The sequence below is a fragment of the Phyllobates terribilis genome, unplaced genomic scaffold (genome assembly GCF_046119375.1).
Source record: "Phyllobates terribilis strain yellow unplaced genomic scaffold, ASM4611937v1 Scaffold_11__3_contigs__length_659146591, whole genome shotgun sequence".
Classification (NCBI taxonomy): domain Eukaryota; kingdom Metazoa; phylum Chordata; class Amphibia; order Anura; family Dendrobatidae; genus Phyllobates; species Phyllobates terribilis.
In genome coordinates, this window is record NW_027362771.1 from 480895410 (window position 1) to 480920910 (window position 25501).

A 25501-nucleotide genomic window follows, 5' to 3' on the forward strand; every position below is an offset into this window, starting at 1 on the left:
ATATTTTATCTCTCAATGTTAAAATTAACCTACCCTTAAAATTATAGACTGTTCATGGTTTTGTCAATGGGCAAACTTACAAAAACAACAAGGGATTAAATTTTGATGATATTCTAATTTAGTGAGAAACACTTGTAACTAACAAATAAAGTAGAACTCTGTAGCGCTATAGTATACAAACACGAAATATTACACTTGAACTGCATTAAAGCTCTAGAAAATAGGAATAATTGATAATACTTAGCACATAAATTGGCCCATTCATGTGTACCTGGCAACCACGGTAAGGCGATTCTTGTTGCTGGGAACCTACCTAGTGTGAATCCTCTCCTAGACTGAAGCCTACATGTATATGGGAAGGTAGGATCCTGCAGCTATAGTTAAAACTGCCTATAGAGGTGGAATGCTCAGTCAGAGCCTCCAACCCTAAGCCTCAGGTGGTTTTAATTATAGCAGGATCCTTCCTTCCCATATACATGTAGGCTTCAGCCTAAGAGAGGAATCACATTACATAGGTTCCCAGCAACGAGAGTCGCCTTTCCGTGGTTGTCGGGTACAAATGAATTGGCCAATATATGCGCTACGAATAATCAATTATTCCTATTTTCTAGAGCAGTAATGCAATTTAAGTTTCATATATTTCATGACTGCATACTATAGCGCTACAGGGTGCTACTTTGTTGGTTCGTTATGTAGCTGAAAGTCACAGCACTTTACTTATTCTTGTGGGGGAAAAAAATACTTTAATACAAACAAGAAATAAAATATTTGAATAGAAAAAAAAACAAAAAAACTATCTACATAAACAAATAGCCATTAGTCTTCAGCCTCATTCACATCTTCTAGTTTTTCAGTGGAGGGCTCATTCTGAGATGTAGAAATTTCTTCAATCACATGGCTGCTTGAAGGCTCTTGTGACTGGGAACTGATCTCAGCTGCTTTATCTACCTCCTCCAACAAATCTGTATCAAAATCCTCAGGAATATCATCTGGATCTGTGCACTGCGACCGAGATAGATCTTGAGAAGAAGCCATAGCTAAAAGAAATAAAGAAAAGGATAAAACAAATATTTCTCCCATCATGCATATTTACTGTAAAATGCCAGAGCAAATAATTCGTGGGCAACATCAAGTAGGATCTGATTGCCTACAATGAGGTCTTTGTGCAGACCACCGAATGGGATGCAGTAAAAACAATTTGTCCATGGTGGCCTTAACCATTCTAACAGTAATTCAACACTGTGGTTAAAAGTTCATTCCCAATATTGCAAGTTATAACATATCAATATGGGTGATAACTTGCTGATCAATGGAGGTCACAAAGTTGGGACTTCCATTAATCCCAAAAATGGAGCGTAGAATGCCCTGATTGAATGCAGTTGTGACCAGAAAAGCCAAAGTTTATAAAGTTACTGTAACCTTTTATATTTTTCTTCCATAGTACAGGCCGCTCTTGAGGCTGACAGCAATACGTGACTGTAAAGTGTTATCGACAAACATCATTTTGTATCAAAAAGTAGTTTATGTGCACAAGTCGTACCTTCACTGTCTGCTTGGGCTTGAATTTTCTGCATTCTCTTCTCCATAGCCAAGCGTCTGTTCCTTTCTATCCTCTGAAGAGTCTCTTCACTCAGTTCAACTACACTGGATTGAGAAAGTGATGGTGGAGACGACTGTGGGAGGGCAGAAGATTCTTCAGAGGCAAAGTCCGGGCCATCCTCCTCCTTCTGTATAACAACTAAAGAAAATACTGTAGTAGTTAGGTCTCCTTAGCCAGATGATATCTAGTCACTAGCAAACTAAATATCCTCTAAAATAGTATGCAGCACCTATAACCGTCTACAGGGCCATACTGTACCGCATGTATGAGGCATAAAGCTGGGTGACAGACACCACACTTTTCTTAGTAGATCCCATCAATAACCACAACTCCCATCAATAACCACAACTCCCATCAATAACCACAACTCCCATCAATAACCACAACTCCCATCAATAACCACAACTCCCAAAAAGTTGGGACACTGTAAATTGTAAAGAAAACAAGAATGCAAGGATTTGGAAATCTCTTATAGCCATATTTTATTCACAGCAGAACACAAATCAAAAGTTGAATATTTTTTCAAATGGAATGGAAAAAGACACAGACGGCAGCGAAACTACTCAAAGGAGTTGGGGACAGGGTTAAAAAAAAAGGGCTGGAAAAGTAAGCGGTAATAAAGAAAATCAGCTAGAGGGTCAACTTTCAACTAAGTCACATGACACTATAAAAAGAGCATGTAAGAGAAGCAGAGTCTCTCAGAAAAGATGGTCAGAGGTTACTACTGACTGAGTCTAAAAATTGTGGAACAATTTCAGATATCTGCTCAACATAAAATTGCAAAGACTGACTTTCCCACCATCTGCAGTGCATAGTAGCTAAAGATTCAGAGATTCTTGAGAAATCCATCTGAACAAGGCGGATGGTCAATATTAGATACTCGTGATCTAATGGTCATCATGTGGCACTGCATTTAAAGGAACACTCCCATCACTTAATATATTGCAATCATATTATATAGCACTTAGTACCACAATTGCTCATTTTGCCTTTCTACCCAGCTAATTCTTCTCCATATAGAAACAGGAAGTCTCTTGTCCCTGCATTTATCACCCCCCTCTTCAACTCCTGATCCAGCTGCTCCCTTCTCCCACTACCAGGGACTTTTGCAGTGACTCGTGCATAGAAAATGGACCTCCTGTTTCTACATAGAGCTCAGAAGAATTCAGCTAGTCAGTGTTTAAATTACGTGATGTCATAGACTGAATGGAAAAGAGAAAAATTAGCTGGGTAGAAAGGCAAAATGAGCAATTGTAAGTACACAATGCTATGTAATATGATGATTGCAATATATTAAGAGGATAAAATCTTTGCTTTTTTAAGTGGTAGTTACCAAGACTGTAAGCTAATAAGAACAAACAAACCTGTAATTAAGAGATTAATACATTAAAGTGACCAGAACTGAAGTGTATGGAGCCATCGCACAGGAAGCCTCAAATCTTTCCAGGTCCTGTCGGCAGGAACCATTTTATTCTATGTGGCAGCCTGAAGTCACATTAAACTACTTTTTAATGCAACATTGGGGCATCTGCCACATGCATTTTAACACTTCACCAATCTTAGTACTTTGCAAATAGAAATGCACACACAATAGGTGCCATAATGGCTATTTGTACACTGAAGTTGGAAAATACCTTCTTCACTAGTAAAATCATCATGAATAATAGGGAGATCCATGCGTATTCTTTTTAAGCAAGTCTAGAAGGAGAGAAAAAAATAGGAACAAATGTACTGTAAAAATGAACATTAAAAGCTTAGGATCATTCATACCTTAGATTTTGCATTCACAATATACACGACGAATGGAGGACACTAGTCATGTGACCTGACCCATGTTGGATTTCGAAAACCTCATTTGCAAGTTTAAAAGATTTTATATGGGCACCTGGATCATAATTGTATAGAATATTCACTTAGAGAACCAAATAAAGTCACAAATACTAACTTGAAGACCACAGTGAGTTTTATACTATCTACTTTTAAGACTTGTGCGTAAATCTGATGTAGTTTAGGCAAATTTATGCATAACTTTGGAAAGTTCTGAAGGGTTGACAAATTTTCAAGCACCGATGTATAGACTACAGAAAAAAAAAAAATCATGCTGTTACGGAAATTTCTGCAACAAATTTGCTTCCTGTTATAATATCAGTGAATTATAGCAAGTAGGGATGAGTGGACCCGTGGAAGTTCGGGTTCTGGTACCTGACCTGGACTTTATTTCAAAGTTCGGCTCGGGTACCACATCTGTACCAAAACCCGAACCCCAATGGGGACCCAAACTTTTGAGCTGGAAATGCCCTCTCTCGGCAATGGACTTCCAGCGGAACTCCGAACATTGAAATGGACGTCTGGGAGAAGTCCGTGTTTGGCGTTTAAAACCGGACACTAACCGTCCGGCACAAACCCCAAGCTTTTAATTTCTGGTTGGGTCATCTAGAATAACAAGTCATCATCCAGAGATCCAGATGGACAGAAACAACCTTTAGGCTATGTGCCCACGTTGCGGACCTGAAGCATATTTTTTACGCTTCTCCCTGGCGGGAAAATCGCATGCGGATATTACATGCGGTTTTCCCGCCAGGTAGAAGCGTTTGTGAGGCGTCTTTGCATGCATTTCTGCATGCGGGTTATCAAGCACTTCTCCAAGCATCACTTGGAAAAGTGCTTGACAACTTGTTCAGAATGGTAAAAAATAAAAAAATAAACTTTATACTCACCTTCCGATGCATTCTCTGCCCCGTCCGGAGGCTTGAGCGGCTCACGCTGTTGTGTGCAGGACCTGCGGTGACGTCATTGAGTCATGTGGTGGGTCACATGACTCAATGACGTGGCAGGTCCTTCAGACAACAGCGCGACGGAGGGAAAACATCATAAGATAAGTATAAACTTTATTTTATTCTTTTTTTTACAGGTTCTTTGGTACCCAGGTCTGGAGGAGAGTCTCCTCTCCTCCAGACTTGGGTACCATCCGCACATTGATTCCGCTGCGCTTCCGCAAAATTAATGAACATGCTGCGGATTTTTGACTGCAGCATATATGCTGCGGAAAAATCCGCAGCATGGGCATTGACATTGCGGAATGCCATTGGGGACCATGGGGTGCGGATCTACATGCGTTTTTCAAGCGTTTACGCTGCGGAAATTCCGCAGCATATACGCTTGAAAAACGCTACGTGGGCACACAGCCTTAAGAATCCGTGACTGCACATGTTGAAATTTTGTCGCGGATTTTCTTGGTAGATTTGTCACAAAACCTGAAGACCTTCTAGTTCCAGCAAAGTGAATGAGATTCCTGAAGCCTCATGCACTTGTTACTTGCATATTTGCAGCAGATTTAAATTTGCAATTCTTTCAGCATTTTTTGTTGCAGTTTTCACCAAAACTAAAGAACGAGAAAAAAAAAATGTATTTTATGCTGTGCTTTTCCTGCCAATACAGGAAACATGTTTCTGCTGCAAATACTGAACATATGCATAAACCTGGGATGGACTGACTCAATAGGTGAAATGAAGACTATTATAGCACCATTTATTCCTTGGCGCTTTACATGTGAAAGGGGTATACATAGCAAAAACAATTACAATAATCGTGAACAATACAAGTCCTGGTACAGGAGGAGAGAGGACCCTGCCCGTGAGGGTTCACAGTCTACAGGGGAAGGGTGAGGATACAGCAGGTGAGGGTAGAGCTGGTCGTGCAGCAGTATGGTGGAGCGGTGGTTACTGCAGGTTGTAGGCTTGTCGGAAGAGGTGGGTCTTCAGGTTTCTTTTGAAGGTTTCCATGGTAGGCGAGAGTCTGATGTGTTGGGGTAGAGAGTTCCAGAGTAGGGGGGATGCACGGGAGAAATCTTGTATGAGATTGTGGAACGAGGAGATAAGAAGAGAGTAGAGAAGGAGATCTTGTGAGAATTGGAGGTTGCGTGCAGGTACGTCCTGGGAGACTATGTCAGAGATGTATGAAGGAAACCGGTTGTGGATGGGTTGCATGCCAAGGTTAGGGTTTTGAACTGGAGCCTCTGGGTAATAGGGAGCCAGTAAAGGGAGTTACAGAGCGGAGAGGCTGGGGAATAGAGGGGAGACAGGTGAATTAGTTGGGCAGCAGAGTTTAGGACAGATTGGAGGGGTGTGAGTGTTAGACGGGAGGCCACAAAGCAGGAGGTTGCAGAAGTCGAGGTGGGAGATGATGAGGGCATGCACTAGTGTTTTTGCAGATTCGTAGCTGAGGAATGTGCGGATCCAGGAAATATTTTTGAGTTGGAGTGGAAAGGGCTTGGATATGTGGTTTGAAGGAGAAATTAGAGTCCAGCGTTACCCCGAGGCAGCGAGCTTGCGGGACTGGAGAGAGCGGGCAGCAATTGACTATGATGGATAGGTCAGATGGGGGGGGGTGAGTAAGATGGGGGAAAGATGAAGAATTCAGTTTTATCCATGTTAAGTTTTAGAAATCTAGCAGAGAAGGGTGAAACTGCGAACAGGTAGTGCAGGATTCTGGTTATTAAAGAGGTGATATCAGGTTCAGAGAGGTAGATCTGTGTGTCATCAGCAAAGAAGTGATACTGAAAGCCGTGAGACTATGAGGTGTCCCAGGTCGAAGGTGTAGATGGAGAAGAGCAGAGGTCCTATAACTGAGCCTTAGGGGACACCGACAGATAGGGGGCGAGATGAGGAGGTGGTGTGTGAGTGGGAGACACAATGTCCGGTCGTTTAGGTATGAGGAGATCCAAGATAAGGCCAAGTCTGTGATGCCAAGGGATGAGAGTCTGTAGTAAGAGGGAATGGTCCACTGTGTCAAAGGCAGATGACAAGTCCAGAAGGAGGAGGAGGACAGAGTAGTGTCGCTTGGATTTAGCAAGACAATTTACAAGACAATAATTTATAAGACACATAGCCACATATTCTTCTCCATCTTTGCTCATTGGTTCACAGAAATTACACTAAACAAAACATTACTTTTATTCTTTAAAAAAACTAGAAAAGTAGAGTATGGTTGAAACTTTTCTTAACAGAGTTTCCACCCTCAAAAAGACCCTGTAGCGGCCCCCTCTCTCCCTCCTGGTCGACTGATACTAACCAATCTGTACAAGCAGAATTTTTCACTCTTCCAGCTATTGTTCACCAATTTGGAGACAGCAATCAACTATATTTTATCTTCTACTTTTCCAATTTATTTTATTTTATTTAAATAAAAAAAGTATTGTATTATGTAGTGTAATTTCTGTGAACCAGTTTGCTAATTGTATACACTCTAATTATACAAATATAATCTCCATCTTCGCTGACCTGCACTTCCTTCTTATTTCCCAGGGTTTCCAGTCGAGTGAGAAAGTCTTCAAACTGCAGCTTAGGAAAAAGTCTGTGCGCCCAATTCTCCATCTGCCTGATGAGAACCTTCAAATCCTCTGTCTGCAAAATGAGTGAAAAATAAAAAAGCTTTCCACCTGAAGTCCCATCCATCGCACATCCCTTAAGATATTTGGGTGCTATGTTTAAAGTATACTCTATGGGACAAATGCTGTATACACACACAAAACAAAAATGCATTGATGACATGAAGATTATGGCCCGGTTCAGAATTCTGACAAATTGCTTTGAAAGTAGCAAAAAAAAAAATTTGCGCAACGTGGAGTTCCACAAAAATTTTGCAGGAGTGTGACTCCAAGTCCCTTCATCAAAACTGCAGATATAAATTGCTGGTCTTGATGAATCGGGGCCTATATGTTAGGAAAAGAAAATCTATTTAACCCTAGAACGCATACCTGGGGCCTCGCAGGCCCGCCCTGTTAATTGTTTTCTATTTTCTGCAAGATTACTTTAGTTAGAATTTTGAAACTCTAGGTATTCCTCAGGTATATCGTTGTTTGTCATTTTTGTTTGAGTTATTCCATGTTATTTGCACACGGGCCTAAAAGGCCCCAGGTATGTGAAAGTGTAGATTTTTATGGTCATGCGTTCTAGGGTTAAATTACCATTACAGTATTCCGAATGGTGCTCTGCCTGCAGCTGTTAACCTGTTAAATCCTGCTGTCAATCACTGACAGCGAGATTTAAACACCAGCCGGCCAGAATCATGTTACAAATCCCACCCATCGGCGCCCCTGTCCCGTGATCGTGGGGTACTGATGGATTGTCATGACATCAGGGTGTCTGCAGAAGAGCTCTGTGACCGTCATTGTGAATGAATCTCCTGTGAACGCCGACTCGTGGCCAGCGTTCACAGGAGATCGTGATTGAACGCAATTGAACTATCACAGCCTCAAGTCTCCTAAGAGGAATATTGAAGTAAAAAAAAAAAAAAAGTTATCAGCCCCCCCCCCCCTTTTGTCCCATTGAAAATTAAATTAAAAAAAAAAAAAAAAAAAAAAAAAAAAAAAGGGTTCAGATTTGGCATGTCCGATCAAAATATATAAACAATTAATCCGATCGGTAAACAAAGTAACAAGAAAAAAAAAAGCCAGAATTACAGAGTTTTTTGGGCCGCTGCAGCATTGCGATAAGAGGCGATCAAAGAAATCATATCTACCCCAAAATGGTATCAATAAAAACATTAGCTCAAGCCACAAGAAATAAGCTATCACCCAGCCCCAGATCCCAAAAAATGAAAACGCGTCGGGATCTTGGAAAAGGGTGACATAAGCAAAAAAAAATTCTTACAAGTTTTGGAAATTTTCTTTACCACTTAAATTTAAAAACAAACAAACAAAAATAAAAACATACATATTTGGTATCTTTGTACTTGTACTGACCTGGGGAATCATATTGTCAGGTCAGTTTCAGCATATAGGGAACATAGTAAATTTAAAAAAAAAATAAAAATTGTGGAATTGCACTTTTTTTTGCCATTTCACCACATTTGGATTTTTTTCCCTGCTTTCCAGTACACTATATGGTAAAACCAATAATGTCATTTAAAAGTACAACTCGTCCCGCAAAAAATTAAGCCCTTATACGGCTATAATAAAGTAAAAAAATATATATATATATATTATATATAAAAGTTATGGCTGTTTGAAAAAGGGAGGAAAAAACAAGTGCCAAAATGGAAATTCACAAGGTCATGAAGGGGTTAAAACATTTTCTGCTGTAAAGAACAGTTTTTGCTAATACAGGAGAATAGCATGACTGTAAAAGACCACAAGGGGCAAAGTCACCAAACCGCAGCTTACCTCGTGTCCCTTGCCTTTGAATTTTGTGTCATCAAACAGATGCCTTAAAGCAGGCAAGCCACGCTGTGAAGTGAGCCTACAGGGAGATACAGAATGTCCAGAAATACTAGAAGTCACGTAGTTTGCAGTATTTCTAAAGCAGCTATATTATGAAAAGTTTACATTTATAAAGAGCAGAGGAGTGGAGGGGGCCATCAGAGGGCACAATATGGATGACCCACCCTATGTAGTACAGCAACATTGTAATCCTGGACAACTCAAGCTGTAGAACAGTCTGCAACTCTCTTTTGAGGAAGGACTCATTTTTTAGACAAAAAAAAAAAACAAGTTAGGCCTGTTCACATCACGTTTGAGCCACAGGTATGGAATTATATATTTATTTTTCAGAGGACTCCCATCGTGTACCTCCCAGAGAAAGCTGAAAGGTATCCCACCATAAAGATATGCAGTGGGATATGTCGCCTATATAACCCCTCCTTACAGCTCAGCCATCTACTGCTTCTTTCTATTCATTTCTGGGCTGTGAGAAAACGAGAAGAACAAAGCTCATCCCATACAGTGGCAGAGGTAGAAGTCAGTGATATGGTTAACCAGAGCCTGCAGGTACTGGGACACTGCCCTCTGCACTGACAGATCTAAGACGAGTATCCCAAACAAAACACAAAGAAATTATACTAAAGTTGTTAAAGGGAACCTGTCATCATTTCAAGCCTCTAAACTGTCCCCAGTGCATTGTTAGTGATGCAGATTGCATCACTAACATGTTATTTTCATTAAAAACGGTAATGATGTATAAAAAGCACTTTATATACTTATATAGTACCTGCTCGTTTAGTCATAGGGGTAGGATTCTTTTTGGTTCAGTCACTGGCATTGCCGCCCACTCAATTTGATTGACTTCCCTGGTTGCGCCAACGTCACTAGAATCCCACGATTGCGGTGTGTGGCGCATACACAACACTGCACAATCGCGGCCGGGTCCAAGCGCAGATTGCATCACTAACAATGCACTGGGGACAGTTTAGGTGCTTGAAATGATGTGACAGGTTCCCTTTAAGTTTATATCCCTACAAACTACAGCAAGAAACCAACCACAGGCCCCGGATCTCAGTAACGCTGCTTCCCCACCCCTGCATGACATAGGACCTTTTTCAGGACTCAAGGTTACTTTGGTTTTATATTGAAAAAAAAAGAAATTTCAGTTTTCCATTTTTCATTACAGTCGCAAAATTCTGTGCTACAAATCTGCCTTGGGTTTATATTAAGCGAAGGTACATACCTTTGAGCATCCAGTTTAGGCTGTGGTCTCTTTACCGCCCGCCTGGCAGGCTTTGGCACTTCTTCCGGTTGCGTTTGTCCCATGCTTCTAGTCCAGTCATCTATAGAAACATTAATAAAAATATTTTTATTTCCAGGGAGAAAAAAGAAGAGGGAACAGGTCACCAATCTGAAACAGCCTCAAAGTTTAAAGCCCCTTAAAAGAAATCTGCTAGAGTGTTACTTTATCTCACAATCTGTTGGATGTCAGTAAAGTATATATAATGCATGTATTGAAAGACTTAGTGGTCGCTGTCTTCTGCAGCTTCCAGGGCCGCTCTGGTTCTCTCCTGAATTGTGTGCAAGCAGGTGTGACCAGCCAGCTCACACAATATATGTCTCAATGCAAGTCAGAGACTGAGAAACAAGGCAACCATGGACTTGCATTAAGAAAGGAAGTAATGATCCAAAGTGTGAGGGAGCAAGAAAGCGCTGCCGGGGAGGGACTGGAGTAGCACTGAAAACTGCAGAAGAAAGCAAGTGGCAAGTACCGTATTTTTCTGAGGAAAATGTGTGTGTGTGTGTGTGTGTGTGTAATATTATTTATTTATTTATTTTATATATATATATATATATATCTATATATACACACACAGTACGGACCAAAAGTTTGGACACACCTTCTCATTTAAAGATTTTTCTGTATTTTCATGACTATGAAAATTGTACATTCACACTGAAGGCATCAAAACTATGAATTAACACATGTGGAATTATATACTTAACAAAAAAGTGTGAAACAACTGAAAATATGTCTTATATTCTAGGTTCTTCAAAGTAGCCACCTTTTGCTTTGATGACTGCTTTCCACATTCTTGGCATTCTCTTGATGAGCTTCAAGAGGTAGTCACTGGAAATGGTCTTTCAACAATCTTGAAGAAGTTCCCAGAGATGCTTAGCACTTGTTGGCCCTTTTGCCTTCACTCTGCGGTCCAGCTCACCCCAAACCATCTCGATTGGGTTCAGGTCTGGTGACTGTGGAGGCCAGGTCATCAGGCGTAGCACCCCATCACTCTCCTCCTTGGTCAAATAGCCCTTACACAGCCTGGAGGTGTGTTTTGGGTCATTGATAAATGATGGTCCAACTAAACGCAAACCGGATGGAATAGCATGCCGCTTCAAGACGCTGTGGTAGCCATGCTGGTTCAGTATGCCTTCAATTTTGAATAAATCCCCAACAGTGTCACCAGCAAAGCACCTCCACACCATCACACCTTCTCCTCCATGCTTCACGGTGGGAACCAGGCAAGTATAGTCCATCCGTTCACCTTTTCTGCGTCGCACAAAGACACGGTGGTTGGAACCAAAGCACAGATTTCCACTGGTCTAATGTCCATTCCTTGTGTTCTTTAGCCCAAACAAGTCTCTTCTGCTTGTTGCCTGTCCTTAGCAGTGGTTTCCTAGCAGCTATTTTACCATGAAGGCCTGCTGCACAAAGTCTCCTCTTAACAGTTGTTGAAGAGATGTGTCTGCTGCTAGAACTCTGTGTGGCATTGACCTGGTCTCTAATCTGAGCTGCTGTTAACCTGCGATTTCTGAGGCTGGTGACTCGGACAAACTTATCCTCAGAAGCAGAGGTGACTCTTGGTCTTCCTTTCCTGGGGCGGTCCTCATGTGAGCCAGTTTCTTTGTAGCACTTGATGGTTTTTGCAACTGCACTTGGGGACACTTTCAAAGTTTTCCCAATTTTTCACACTGACTGACCTTCATTTCTTAAAGTAATGATGGCCACTCGTTTTTCTTTACTTAGAATTTGTATAATGGCAAGAAAAAAGCAGCTAACAGCCTATTCAGTGGGACTATCAGCTGTGTATCCACCAGACTTCTGCACAACACAACTGATGGTCCCAACCCCATTTATAAGGCAAGAAATCCCCCTTATTAAACCTGACAGGGCACACCTGTGAAGTGAAAACCATTTCCGATGACTACCTCTTGAAGCTCATCAAGAGAATGCCAAGAGTGTGCAAAGCAGTCATCAAAGCAAAAGGTGGCTACTTTGAAGAACCTAGAATATAAGACATATTTTCAGTTGTTTCACACTTTTTTGTTAAGTATATAATTCCACATGTGTTAATTCATAGTTTTGATGCCTTCAGTGTGAATGTACAATTTTCAGTCATGAAAATACAGAAAAATCTTTAAATGAGAAGGTGTGTCCAAACTTTTGGTCTGTACTGTATATCAGTTTTTCGTGCTTTTTTTGAAAAAAAAAAAAAATATATATATAAAAATTCAAAGGTAGGAAACAGCACAAAAATTATGTTTTTGGTGCAAAAAAAGCCCCCCAGGTACATAGCAGTCCTTTAGATATCCATGCAAAAATGGAGGCAGCACACAGAGTAGAATAAAGTGATAAGGTTTAATAGCCCATATGGCAACGTTTCGGTCCAAAATTGTGGACCTTTCTCAAGCATACACACACCGTGTGTGTGTGTGGGGGGGGCGTGGTGTGCAGTGAATATTCATTCTCCTTAATAGTGGCACACAGTGTAGCCGCAGCGCAGCTCCTGCTGCTGCCGTGCGATCGCGTGTGAATGCTATTAAAGGGCATGAATATTCACCCCCTCTCCATGCCCATGGGCTATTAAGGCGCATGAAGTCACTGCTCCTCGCGCACACAGTCTTGGGGTGTGGGGAGCAGTGACTTCCGGCAGCTGATCTCTCGTGAGCCGCGCATGGCAGTGACGCCATGCGCGGCTCACATGTCAAGATCAGTGTGGGCAGACAGGACGCAGCGCTGGAGGAGAGAAGAAAGGCGAGTAGGAGTGTTTATTTTTTTATGTGCAGCGTGATGAGGATGAGGGGTGCCATGCATACCCGGATAGGGATGGAGGGGTGCCATGCATACCCGGATAGGGATGGAGGGGTGCCATGCATACCTGGATAGGGATGGAGGGGTGCCATGCATACCCGGATAGGGATGGAGGGGTGCCATGCATACCCGGATAGGGATGGAGGGGTGCCATGCATACCCGGATAGGGGTGGAGGCCACATATAATAGGAAGGGGGGGGGGCATATATACCAGGATGGGGGATATTACCCCTAAACCAGTGTCAGCAGCAGACCCCCTTAACAGTGCTGAACTCTGATCCTTGTTATTAACCCTTTTAAAGTCACTGTCAATCTCTGATTGCGGCATTTAAGGCGTGCAGATCCAGTGGCATGTGCAATTCTGTCCCAGTTGCTATGGCATCTACTATGTCAGTAGTCCTGTAAAGCCCAGCCACATATCAGACTGCAATTTTATCCATTTATTGCAACAGAGTAGCATTAAAATACACTGAACAAGTAATCAGAAAAGACAGGTTCAAGTCCCCTAAAGGGATCACAATAAAAAAACAAAACAAAAAAAAAAAACATGGCAACACCAGACAGGAAATTGCTTGTGCTATTGTGAGTAGCCTGCATGGCCTAAACGTGCTGCCTTAGCCTGCAGTGTCTCCGCACTTGTATCCAATCAACACATATGGGACATCTCTGGTCGACAATTGCAAAGAGAGCTGCCAGCAGAGGATCTTGATGATTTGGCGAACTGCATTCAGTGTAGCAGAACATTCCTCCGACAACCATTAATATCAGCCAAAGCGTGTGTGTGCATTTGTACATGTGGAGCTCCTACTCGATACTGAATAAATCAAAATATTTTGTTTCAATTTTTCATCATTTGTAGATCAGTAACATGTCTGTTTATCCTATGATTTCCATAACTTTTCCTTCTTGATGTTGCAATTTCAAAGCAGCATGTGTCAGGCCAAGTCATTTCTAAGGCTGGGTGCCCACTATGAGTTTAAGCGTTTCCGCAGCGGCCTGCCATGTTCCCCAATGATAATCCGCATGTGCGGTGCACATGCTGTGGAAATTTCCGCTGCGGGTTATCATTGCGGAAAAATCCGCAGCACTACCAATTATTTTGCGTAATCGCTGCGTTTTCGCCGCCATTGACTTGCATTGAATCGCTTAATATTCGCATGATTACATGTGCACATGCGGATATTAAGCGATTCAATGTGCGGAAGATACCCGGGTCTGAAGAAGAGGAGACTCTCCTCCAGACCAGGGTACCATAGTACCTGTATAAAAAAAAAAAAAGGAAAAAAAAGAAGAAGAATTTAAAATAAAAAATAAACATTATACTTACCTTCTGATGGCCCCCGGTCTCCATAGTGATGCGTCCTGACTCTCCGGCAGCTCGCGATGGTCTGAAAGGACCTGCCATGACGTCATTTAGTCATGTGACGGGTCACGCGACCGCTGACGTCAGCGGTCGCATGACCCGTCACATGACTAAATGACATCATGGCAGGTCCTTTTACACAACCGCGAGACACCGGGGAGACCGGACGCATCGGATAAGGAGACCGGGGGCCATCGGAAGGTAAGTATGATGGGTTTTATTTATTTTTTACCATTTTTATCTTTTTTTAACTAACTTGGTCACACTATATAAAATCCATGCCGGTTGCATGGATTTATATAGTGTGACCAAGTTGTCAAGCACTTTCCAAGTGATGCTAAAATCGCTTGGAAAGCGCTTGTCAACCCGCATGCGGAAATGCATGTGAAGAACGCTTCACATCCGCATGTCCCTGGCAGGAAAAACGCATGTACAATCCGCATGTACAATCTGCATGTGTTTTTTCTGCCAGGGAGATGCAGAAACGCTCAGGAAAAATCCGGAGCATTTCTGCATCGTGGGCACATAGCCTAATTGTCCCACCAAACCCAATCTGAACCTAGTCAGAGATTATGCAGCTAGACTGGATGCAGAAAATAGACTTCCCTGCACTAGCACTTGATTGTGCTTCTTAGCAAATCAGATAGCAAACCATTCCCGGAACATAGCATCCATCCCTGTAAACCTGACACCCGCCTTAATGTACATTACAATATAATATGTTTCCCTAACTACCTCCATTAGCCAAGTCCTCATTGTCATGGTCTCCTGCCCCAGGAGAATGTGGTGGGGGTAAAGGAGGGAAACTTTCATCTTCCGTGTGCTCATAATCGGGAAGGTCAAAAAGGTCATTTTCCAATGGATCCGTCATTTTTGCATCAATTTCTACAAAATAAGAAATATATAACTTCATTAATAATCATGTTAACGATACTTATAAGAAAAACAATATGGGAACTATTTCCAAATACGTTTGAATGTAAGTATCATACCTGACAATCTATGCAACGCGAGTCATGGGGAGAGAATATTACAATTAATGCTACTGACAAGACACGCCACCGTAAAAATATTCATAACATATCACATATACAGTACTATGCAAAAGTATTCAACAGGTTTGGAAAAAATGCTGCAAATTAAGAATGCTTTCAAATACAGAAGTGTACTTCTCTACCTTACTGACCAAAATACCCAAGTGTGAAACCGGCCTTTGGCTTCATTCACACATGAGAACTAAAAGGGGTTATCTGGAGCATAAAATGTTGGAGAACATTGGGGGGCTGACACTGACACCATCGGCTGTTACCTACAGCAGCCATGTGAAATATGACCTGAGATGAAGAGTGCAGCTCTATTCAATGTGTACCAAGAACAGCAGATCAGCTCCTAGTTACATGAACATTGTACAGAACCGGTCCTTTAGGAGAGGTCATCAACATTTTACAGCAGTTCTCTGGCCCCTGAATAAAGATTTTGGCACAAGCTACATAAATGTCAAAATGTGCAACTTTTGAGACGTATTGAGGAAAGTGTGGGGTTGGGTACAATGATGCCGGCTCACAAGTGGCATGGCAGATTTACTATAATTTATGACAATTTGCAGTATAAATTATATCAGTTTTATTATCTGGCGCACTGAGACCAGGATGCCCAGATCTGGAATATCTGCTGATCACACTTTTCAGAACTTTGTACATTAGTTTTTTTGTTTCTTTTTTTAATTAAAAGTTACAACTATGATTTTCATGCATTCATTTCTAACCCATTTTGAAACATCTTATACTTACAGATTTTATTTCTTTATCTTTTTTTTTTTTTTACAATCATAGAAAAAACAACCAAAGGGGAAAAAAAAAATCAATAAACCTTCACTGTTGCTGGCTGAAGGTCACTGGGAAAATCTTAAACCTACATCTGGCTGCAGGAAACAACCCCCCAATCCCCCAGATTATGTGCAAACAACAACTTTAAGGTGAGGTGCTCTCAGGTAAAGGAGTGTTGGGAAAAAGCCAGCGGTCTTTTAATTGAGCAGGCTTCACTCAGGCTAAGTGCCCACGTTGCGGAACTGAAGCATATTTTTTACGCTTCTCCCTGGCGGGAAAATCGCATGCGGTTTTCCCGCCAGGTAGAAGCGTTTGTGAGGCGTCTTTGCAGCGTCTTTGCATGCATTTCCACATGCGGGTTATCAAGCACTTCTCCAAGTGATTTAAGCATCACTTGGAAAAGTGCTTGACAACTTGTTCACACTATATAAATCCATGCAACCGGCATAGATTTATATAGTGTGACCAAGTAATAGTTAAAAAAAAAGAATCAGAATGGTAAAAAATAAAAAAATAAAGTTTATACTCACCTACCGATGCATTCTCTGCCCCGTCCGGAGTCTTGAGCTGCTCACGCTGTTGTGTGCAGGACCTGCGGTGACGTCATTGAGTCATGTGATGGGTCACATGACTCAATGACGTGGCAGGTCCTTCACACAACAGCGCGACGGAGGGAAAACATCAGAAGATAAGTATAAACTTTATTTTATTCTTTTTTTTACAGGTTCTTTGGTACCCAGGTCTGGATGAGAGTCTCCTCTCCTCCAGACTTGGGTACCATCCGCACATTGATTCCGCATGCGGAAACGCAAAATTAATGAACATGCTGCGGATTTTTGACCGCAGCATATTCGCTGCGGAAAAATCCGCAGCATGGGCATTGACATTGCGGAATGCCATTGGGGACCATGGGGTGCGGATATACATGCGTTTTACAAGCGTTTACGCTGCGGAAATTCCGCAGCATATACGCTTGTAATACGCAACGTGGGCACCCAGCCTCAGTCACATGAAAGGCAGAATCCATCTGAAAGAGACATCTGCACACACCCCAAGAGTGGCTAGCAAGGACTATACAAGTAACCAAAGTCACTGTAAGGGTATGTGCACACGATGCAGAAATGAAGCAGAAAATTTCTGCATCATTTCTGCATCTCCATGGCAGAAAAAACGCATGCAGATTGTGCATGCGTTTTTCCTGCGGAATACATGCGGATTCACATGCGTTTCCGCATGTGGATTGACAAGCGCTTTCCAGGCGATTTTAGCATCACCTGGAAAGTGCTTGACAACTAGGTCAGACTATATAAATCCATGCAAACAGCATGGATTTATATAGTGTGACCCGAGAGAATGGTAAAAATAAAAAATACATGTATACTTTACCTTCTGATGGCCCGCGCTGTCCTGCTCACTCCGTTCTCCCAGCAACTTTGAATTGAAAGACCTACCGACGTCAGCGCAGGTCCTTCAACTCACTGCAAGTGCCGGGAACCAAGCAGGAGCGCTGCGCGGGCCGACAGATGGTAAGTATATATATATTTTTTATTTTATTCTTGTTTTACAGCTTTTTTAATGGTACCTGGGTGTGGATGAGACTCTCCTCTTCTCCACACTCGGATACCATTCGCACATTAGAACGCGCCAATTACGCAAGTACAGATGCAGTCTTGAGGAATTGGCGCGTTCTAATGCAAGTCAATGGCGGCGAAAACGCCGCGTTTACGCAAAATTAATTGACATGCTGCGGATTTTTGAGCGCAGCGTTTACGCTGCAGAAAAATCCGCATCATGGGCACAGCACATGTGGATTTCAATTGGGGAACATTGCTGCCCTTCTACCATGCGTTTTTCATGCGTTTCCGCAACTGCAAAACCGCCGCGGAAACGCATTAAATACGCATCGTGTGAACTCAGCCTAACTCTGGCTTTGTGTATCCCCTCCCAAATTCAAAGTTGTGTTCACATGATGCCTTGAGTTTTTCCCCAAAATGAGGTAAAAATGGTTCCTTTTTGGAAGGTTGCAGCAAAAAAAGAAACGAAAACATGTGAACACCTTGAGTAAATAAGGTCTAAAACTCCTTTGTTTTTATTTATATATTTTTTTTTTTTAAAGAATAGACTATTTACAAATGCAGATTCTGCTTCTGCTGCAGATTTGGATACAGCTTCCCTACATGACAAGTCACTTATTAAGGTGATATTTGCAGCAGGTAGCCAAATACAGATTACCCCCACTGAATTGGGACCATCAGCAGTTATAAACTAAAAAAAAAATTAAGACAATATAAAAAGGTCAGGTTGATATTCCTGCAGCTGATTCTCTGCAAAATCGGCATCTGATATTTCAGACTTCAGTGTGAACGTAGCTTAACATGGATTTTAAACATCGGGTAATAAAAGCATGATCGGTGACTATCTGGCAGGCTCTCAACATCTCAGACTCAGGATCTGATTACCCATATGTCACATAAGAAATTCAGCAACAAGCTGATGAAAAGCATGCCGAGCACCACAGTACATGCTGTTACCAAGAACGGTGTAATAGAAGAAGGATTACACTGCTCTTAGCCAAAACAGGATTATTCACCATGGATGATGGCCACTATACATACAGTGCACAGAGAAACACGAGACATGTTCCCCTGTTCTTACCGTGTGCTGTGTATTACATGTGAGCGGTCACTGCCCCAACCACCGTCTAAGTGATCGCAGTCACTACATTACAGCATGCCCTACCCCGGGCGCTGTGTGGCCTCTTACTCCAGGGTGAATACACTGCACATTCTCCATCCGGATTTCTAGGTGGAAAATCTGTACAGTACTACAATGTGGACAAGCTTTATGAATTCATTAACATGTTGCAAGAAAAAGAAAAAGAAAGCACTATACAATTTATTTTGTGGCCTGTACCCACTGTCCCCGATGCATCAAACAATTTTCTGCAGAATTCTGGTGTAAAATTGTTTGAAACGTGGCAAAATATTTGCACAAAGTTTTGAAACATATTATGTGACTTGTCACCTTTTTATGACAGAATTAACCTGCTACACCAACATTTTAAGAAGTGGACAGTGATGAATGATATATGGGTGTGGCAGAGAGGAGCAGGAGAATTCATCTAATCTGCACCACAAGTGCCCAAGAGCAATTGTAACACTGGATGGCAATGATTTACAACTAACACGATCAGCCGCGGCCAATCAGCGACGCGGGATTTCAGAAAAAAGATGGCGGCCGTTAGCAGCTCATCTGCCGCACGGAGGTCAGCGGCGATGCAGCCGGGAGATGAGCGGCGCTAGCAGCAGAACTACCCCGACCGGCGGCGCCGCTGACCTCCATGCGGCTAACGTCGGGAAATCAGCGGCTTGGCCCGCTGATCTCCCGATGGCAAGTGTGAACGGAGTACAGGGGAGCGGCGCCGCCGGTCGGGATGCTTCTGCTGCGAGCAACCGCTCATCTCCCAGCTGCTCGCAGCGGAAGTACCCGCACAGGCAGCGCCGCTCCCCGTTCCTCACTAATACGACGCTGATTGGTCGCGGCCAATCAGCGATATTGGCGCCAAGTTTAAACACCGCTGTGCGGATTGGTCGCGGCCGCGACTAATCAGCGAAATTGGCGCGGAATTTAAAACCCCGCTTCTCTGATCGGCCGGCTGGGCGCGACCAATCAGCGACTGCATCAGCACGGCCGCAAATTGGCGCCGGATTTTAAACACGCAGGCCACCGTCAGGAGATCAGCGGCACTAGCCGCTGATCTCCCGACGGTAGCCGCATGGAAGTCAGCAGCGATGTAGCCGGGAGATGACCGGCGCTAGCCGTTCATCTCCCGTCTGCTCACACCGAAAGTACCTGCACATCAACGCCACTCCCCGTTCTCAGTAACACGGGTCGCTGATTGGCCGCGACAAATCAGCGATATGGGCGGCAAATTTAAACGCCGCTCTCCAGTACTCAGTAGCACGGTTCACCGATGTTGCAGCGAAATTTAAAACCCACTTCTGTGATTGGTCGCGGCCGGCTGGGCGCGACCAATCAGCGACTGCCGCAGCATGTCCGCGAATTGGCTCCGGATTTTAAACACGCAGGCCACCGTCGGGAGATCAGCGGCGACGCAGCCGAGAGATGAGCGGTGCCAGCCACTCATCTCCCGGATGCTCGCAGCACAAGTACCCCGACCGGCGGCCTCGCTCCCCGGTCCTCCCTTCACACTTGCCGTCCGGAGATCAGCGGCACTAGCCGCTGATCTCCCTATGGTAGCCGCATGGAAGTCAGCGGCGATGCAGCCGGTAGATGACCGGCACTAGCCGTTCATCTCCCGGCTACTCACACTGAAAGTACCCGCACATCAATGCCACTCCCCGTTCTCAGTAACACCGGGCGTTGATTGGCCGCAGCGGCCGGCCGCGACCAATCAGCAGTATTGGCACCAAATTTAAACCCCGCTCTGCTGATTAGTCGCGACCGCCGGCCGTGACCAATCAGTGATATTGGCGCCAAATTTAAACACCGCTTTGCTGATTGGTCGCGGTCGCGACTAATCAGCGATTTTGGCGCCAAATTTAAACACGCTCTCCAGTCCTCACTAACACTGTTTGCTGATTGGTTGCGGGCGCCAAACTTAAACACCGCTCTGCTGATTGCACCCGGTCAGCCGCATACATATTCTAGAATACCCGATGCGTTAGAATCGGGCCACCATCTAGTCTTTTATATTGCCCAATACCGACCTCTAAATAAAACAACAAAATGAGCTTTACTTACCTCACTGATGCTCAATGTCTGCTGACAACATAGGTGACGAGTCATTCATCAATCGATCAGGCACAAAGAGCCACAGGTGAACACATTACGTAGGGATCCAAAAGAGCCGGCCTGCCCATCATTAGAGCATGGGACTGCTGCAGCCAATCACTGGGCTCAGCAATCATGCCAATTTAGATGGCAGAAGACTGCTGAATCCAGTGCGGAAGTCTTAGGCTATGTTCACACATGTTGTGTTTTTCAGCGGTTTTTGCTGCAGATTTTATGCAAGTTTTCAGCTGCATTTTGCAGTGTCAGCAAAGTCTATGAGAAACCAGAATTCTCTGTTCACACGTTTTTTTTTTTTTTGTTGTTGCATATTTTGTGCCTTTGTTGGGTTTTTGGAAAACAGAGCATGTCACTTCTAGGAAGTAATGAGGGGTGGAAAAAACGCATCAAAAATGCACCAAAAATTTTTGCAGCGTTTTTGATGGCAAAATAGAATGGGGTTCTTTTTTTTCCCCACAGAACTTTATGTACATTTATAAATAAAGAAGGAAGAAAAGTGGAAAAAACAGTGAAAAAAAAAAGCATCAAAACCTGCATTTTTGACGCAACCGATTTCCTGCCAGAGATCAGTTTTGCTGCAGATTTGTTGAGTAAAAAAAAAAAAAAAAAAAAAAAACATGTGTGAACATAGCCTTAGGCTACGTTCCCATGATGAGTTTTTGATGTTGCAGATTTTCTGCACCTATTAGACTATGTGCCCACGATGCAGAAATGCTCAGGATTTTTCCTGAGCGTTTCTGCATCTCCCTGGCAGAAAAAAACGCATGCGGATTGTACATGCGGATTGTACATGCGTTTTTCCTGCCAGGGACATGCGGAAGTGAAGAGTTCTTCACATGCATTTCCGCATGCGGGTTGACAAGCGCTTTCCAAGCGATTTTAGCATCACTTGTAAAGTGCTTGTCAACTTGGTCACACTGTATAAATCAATGCAACCGGCATGGATTTATATAGTGTGACCCCAAAGAATGGTAAAAAATAAAAAAGAAATCTATACTTACCTTCTGATGGCCCCCGGTGTCCTGCTTCCCTCCGTTCTCCCTTGCCAGCAGCGGTACACTGAAGGACCTGCCGACGTCAGCGTCACGTGACCAGTCACATGACTATGACGTCAGCACAGGTCCTTCAGTGCATCACGAACTGTCGGCATGAGAGGAGGAGCGCACCACGGGCCGCCGGAAGGTAAGTATACAGTACAGACCAAAAGTTTGGACACACCTTCTCATTTAAAGATTTTTCTGTATTTTCATGACTTTGAAAATTGTACATTCACACTGAAGGCATCAAAACTATGAATTAACACATGTGGAATTATATACTTAACAAAAAAGTGTGAAACAACTGAAAATATGTCTTATATTCTAGGTTCTTCAAAGTAGCCACCTTTTGCTTTGATGACTGCTTTGCACACTCTTGGCATTCTCTTGATGAGCTTCAAGAGGTAGTCACCGGAAATGGTTTTCACTTCACAGGTGTGCCCTGTCAGGTTTAATAAGTGGGATTTCTTACCTTATAAATGGGGTTGGGACCATCAGTTGTGTTGTGCAGAAGTCAGGTGGATACACAGCTGATAGTCCTACTGAATAGACTGTTAGAATTTGTATTATGGCAAGAAAAAAGCAGCGAAGTAAAGAAAAACGAGTGGCCATCATTACTTTAAGAAATGAAGGTCAGTCAGTCCGAAAAATTGGGCAAACTTTGAAAGTGTCCCCAAGTGCAGTTGCAAAAACCATCAAGCGCTACAAAGAAACTGGCTCACATGAGGACCGCCCCAGGAAAGGAAGACCAAGAGTCACCTCTGCATCTGAGGATAAGTTTATCCGAGTCACCAGCCTCAGAAATTACAGGTTAATAGCAGCTCAGATTAGAGACCAGGTCAATGCCACACAGAGTTCTAGCAGCAGACACATCTCTTCAACAACTGTTAAGAGGAGACTTTGTGCAGCAGGCCTTCATGGTAAAATAGCTGCTAGGAAACCACCGCTAAGGACAGGCAACAAGCAGAAGAGACTTGTTTTGGCTAAAGAACACAAGGAATGGACATTAGACCAGTGGAAATCTGTGCTTTGGTTCCAACCACCGTATCTTTGTGCGACGCAGAAAAGGTGATCGGATGGACTCTACATGCCTGGTTCCCACCGTGAAGCATGGAGGAGGAGGTGTGATGGTGTGGGGATGCTTTGCTGGTGACACTGTTGGGGATTTATTCAATATTGAAGGCATACTGAACCAGCATGGCTACCACAGCATTTTGCAGCAGCATGCTATTCCATCCGGTTTGCGTTTAGTTGGACCATCATTTATTTTTCAACAGGACAATGACCCCAAACACACCTCCAGGCTGTGTAAGGGCTATTTGACCAAGAAAGAGAATGATGGGGTGCTACGCCAGATGACCTGGCCTCCACAGTCACCAGACCTGAACCCAATCGAGATGGTGTGGGGTGAGCTGGACCACAGAGTGAAGGCAAAAGGGCCAACAAGTGCTAAGCATCTCTGGAAACTCCTTCAAGATTGTTGGAGGACCATTTCCGGTGACTACCTCTTGAAGCTCATCAAGAGAATGCCAAGAGTGTGCAAAGCAGTCATCAAAGCAAAAGGTGGCTACTTTGAAGAACCTAGAATATAAGACATATTTTCAGTTGTTTCACACTTTTTTGTTAAGTATATAATTCCACATGTGTTAATTCATAGTTTTGATGCCTTCAGTGTGAATGTACAATTTTCAAAGTCATGAAAATACAGAAAAATCTTTAAATGAGAAGATGTGTCCAAACTTTTGGTCTGTACTGTATATTTATTTTTTATTTTATTTTTTTTTTTTTTAGTTTTCTATGGTACCCAGGTCCGGAGGAGACTCTCCTGTCTTCTAGACCTGGGTACCATCCGCACATTAGAACGCATGGAATGCGCATCTACATATACAGTGATGTGTAATCCATGCGATCTAATGCAAGTCAATGGCGGCGAAAAAGCAGCACTTCCACAAAATAATTGGTAGTGCTGCGTTTTTTTCCGCAATGATAATCCGCAGCATGTGCCCAGCACATGCAGATTATCATTGGGGAACATGGCAGACCTTCTACCTCGCGTTTAAGCGTTTTTGCCGCTGCAGAAACGATTAAAAAACGCATTGTGGGCACACAGCCTTAAGTAAATTAGTTTACTTACGTTTTTAATGCTGTTTTTTTGTCTCTTATTGATATGTCATGTTTTTGAAACATGCACCACAGGTCAGATTACCTTGAGTAAAAAAAAAAAAAAAAAAAAGCACAGTGGGAATGAGATTCCTATAAATCCCATCCGGTCTGCTGAAATTGTAACATTCTCTGGGTTTTTTTTTTGACCAAGCACCAAAAACTCATTGTGGGCACATTGTGTAAGGCTCGGGTCACACCAGCATATATTCTCTCACCCGAGAGAATCGGGCCAATTATGCCAATCACACACTGATCACAGTGTGCTCCGGAATTAAAAGAATTCTCCGTCTTCTCCATTGTGTCAGGCCATGAAAATGGGACTGCACTCATATGGCATCAGAGTGCAGTCCATTGTTTCTCTCGCACCCATAGAATTGAATGGGCGAGTGTCTTCCTACTTCAGAGTGAAATTGCAATGTGCTGTGATTTTTTTTACAGACAAATCCTCTGCTGTATGTGGCGGTCACATGGAGAAAAATACGGCCAATGTACGACCGGATGTGCTGGAGAATCATCTGCCCCTCCCCCAATTACAGAGTCCATGGAGGAGTCTGCAGCAAGATCCACACCATTCTGCCTTCCCTGCAAACTCTTTTGGAAACTGTTTGCCGTAAATCTGCAATGTGTGAACGTACCCTAAGGCTCCTTCAATGTACACACATAATATATCCTCACACATTGTCAGCAGGACATCACCTACATAAACAAGGGATGTGCTGCCGAGGAGATGAAACTGTATAGGGAGCGGACAGCCATAATAACAATCACTCATCCACAGTCTGCATCAGCCCATAATAAATCCCATACTGTAAGAGGCCATTATACACATGAAGAGAAGTGACAGTGCAGTCATCAGTCAGCTCCAGCACTATATACTATGGCTGATTGGCGCATGCTGGGAGCAATAGTTCTACACTGCAGGTTCATAGTGCTGCAGAGCCTGTAACTCACAGTGGTATGCTGCAATACACAGCCAGAGCTAAGCAGACCGCCATAGTAAGAGAGGAGACTGCACTATACAGCTAGGAATCCCCCGCCCATACCTGGAATGGACGCGCCCGGCTCTCCAGCCGCCCGGTCACCGCAGCACCATACACTAAAGCGCGCCTTCCGGGTATGTGACGTCACGGCAAAAGGAGGAGGAGGAGTCACCGCTGACTGCCTTGTTTCTAGGCAACAGCTTCGTGACCCGCATCCAAAAAGAGCGGGACATGTAAAATAACAAAAAACTTTATTGTTCACAGACAAACGAATGATACTTGTACATGTCAGGCACACAGTGTAAATACCACCAATCACGAAAAAATCGGAGGGAGCAATAGATCTAAATAGTTAAAATATAATAAATTTATTATATCAAAAAGGTTTAAAAGAATGATAACATAGATTTTACATATACACGGAA

General features: G+C 43.2%; 1 protein-coding gene and 1 non-coding gene across 2 annotated transcripts; both read right to left on the reverse strand.

Annotated features, from left to right (window-relative positions):
- Positions 1-598: 598 nt before the first annotated feature.
- TIPIN (TIMELESS interacting protein) lies at positions 599-25271 on the reverse strand. Its single transcript, XM_073653447.1, has 8 exons — positions 25140-25271; positions 14994-15143; positions 10042-10141; positions 8763-8838; positions 6880-7002; positions 3235-3298; positions 1541-1738; positions 599-1037 (listed from the first exon to the last, which is right to left on the reverse strand). The coding sequence occupies exons 2-8, from the start codon at positions 15127-15129 to the stop codon at positions 817-819; spliced, it is 918 nt and encodes a 305-aa protein (XP_073509548.1). The 5' UTR covers positions 15130-15143; positions 25140-25271; the 3' UTR covers positions 599-816.
- LOC141168047 (small Cajal body-specific RNA 14) lies at positions 3006-3135 on the reverse strand. The gene has a single exon (XR_012251802.1).
- Positions 25272-25501: the final 230 nt, after the last annotated feature.

Coding starts and splice junctions, on each gene's coding strand:
- TIPIN (XM_073653447.1), bottom strand. CDS start 15,129: ATGACGGATCCATTGGAAAATGACCTTTTTGACCTTCCCGATTATGAG. Junction 10,142..14,993: donor TGAGGACTTGGCTAATGGAG/GTAGTTAGGGAA, acceptor ATGTTTCTATAG/ATGACTGGACTAGAAGCATG. Junction 7,003..8,762: donor TCAAAGGCAAGGGACACGAG/GTAAGCTGCGGT, acceptor CTCATTTTGCAG/ACAGAGGATTTGAAGGTTCT.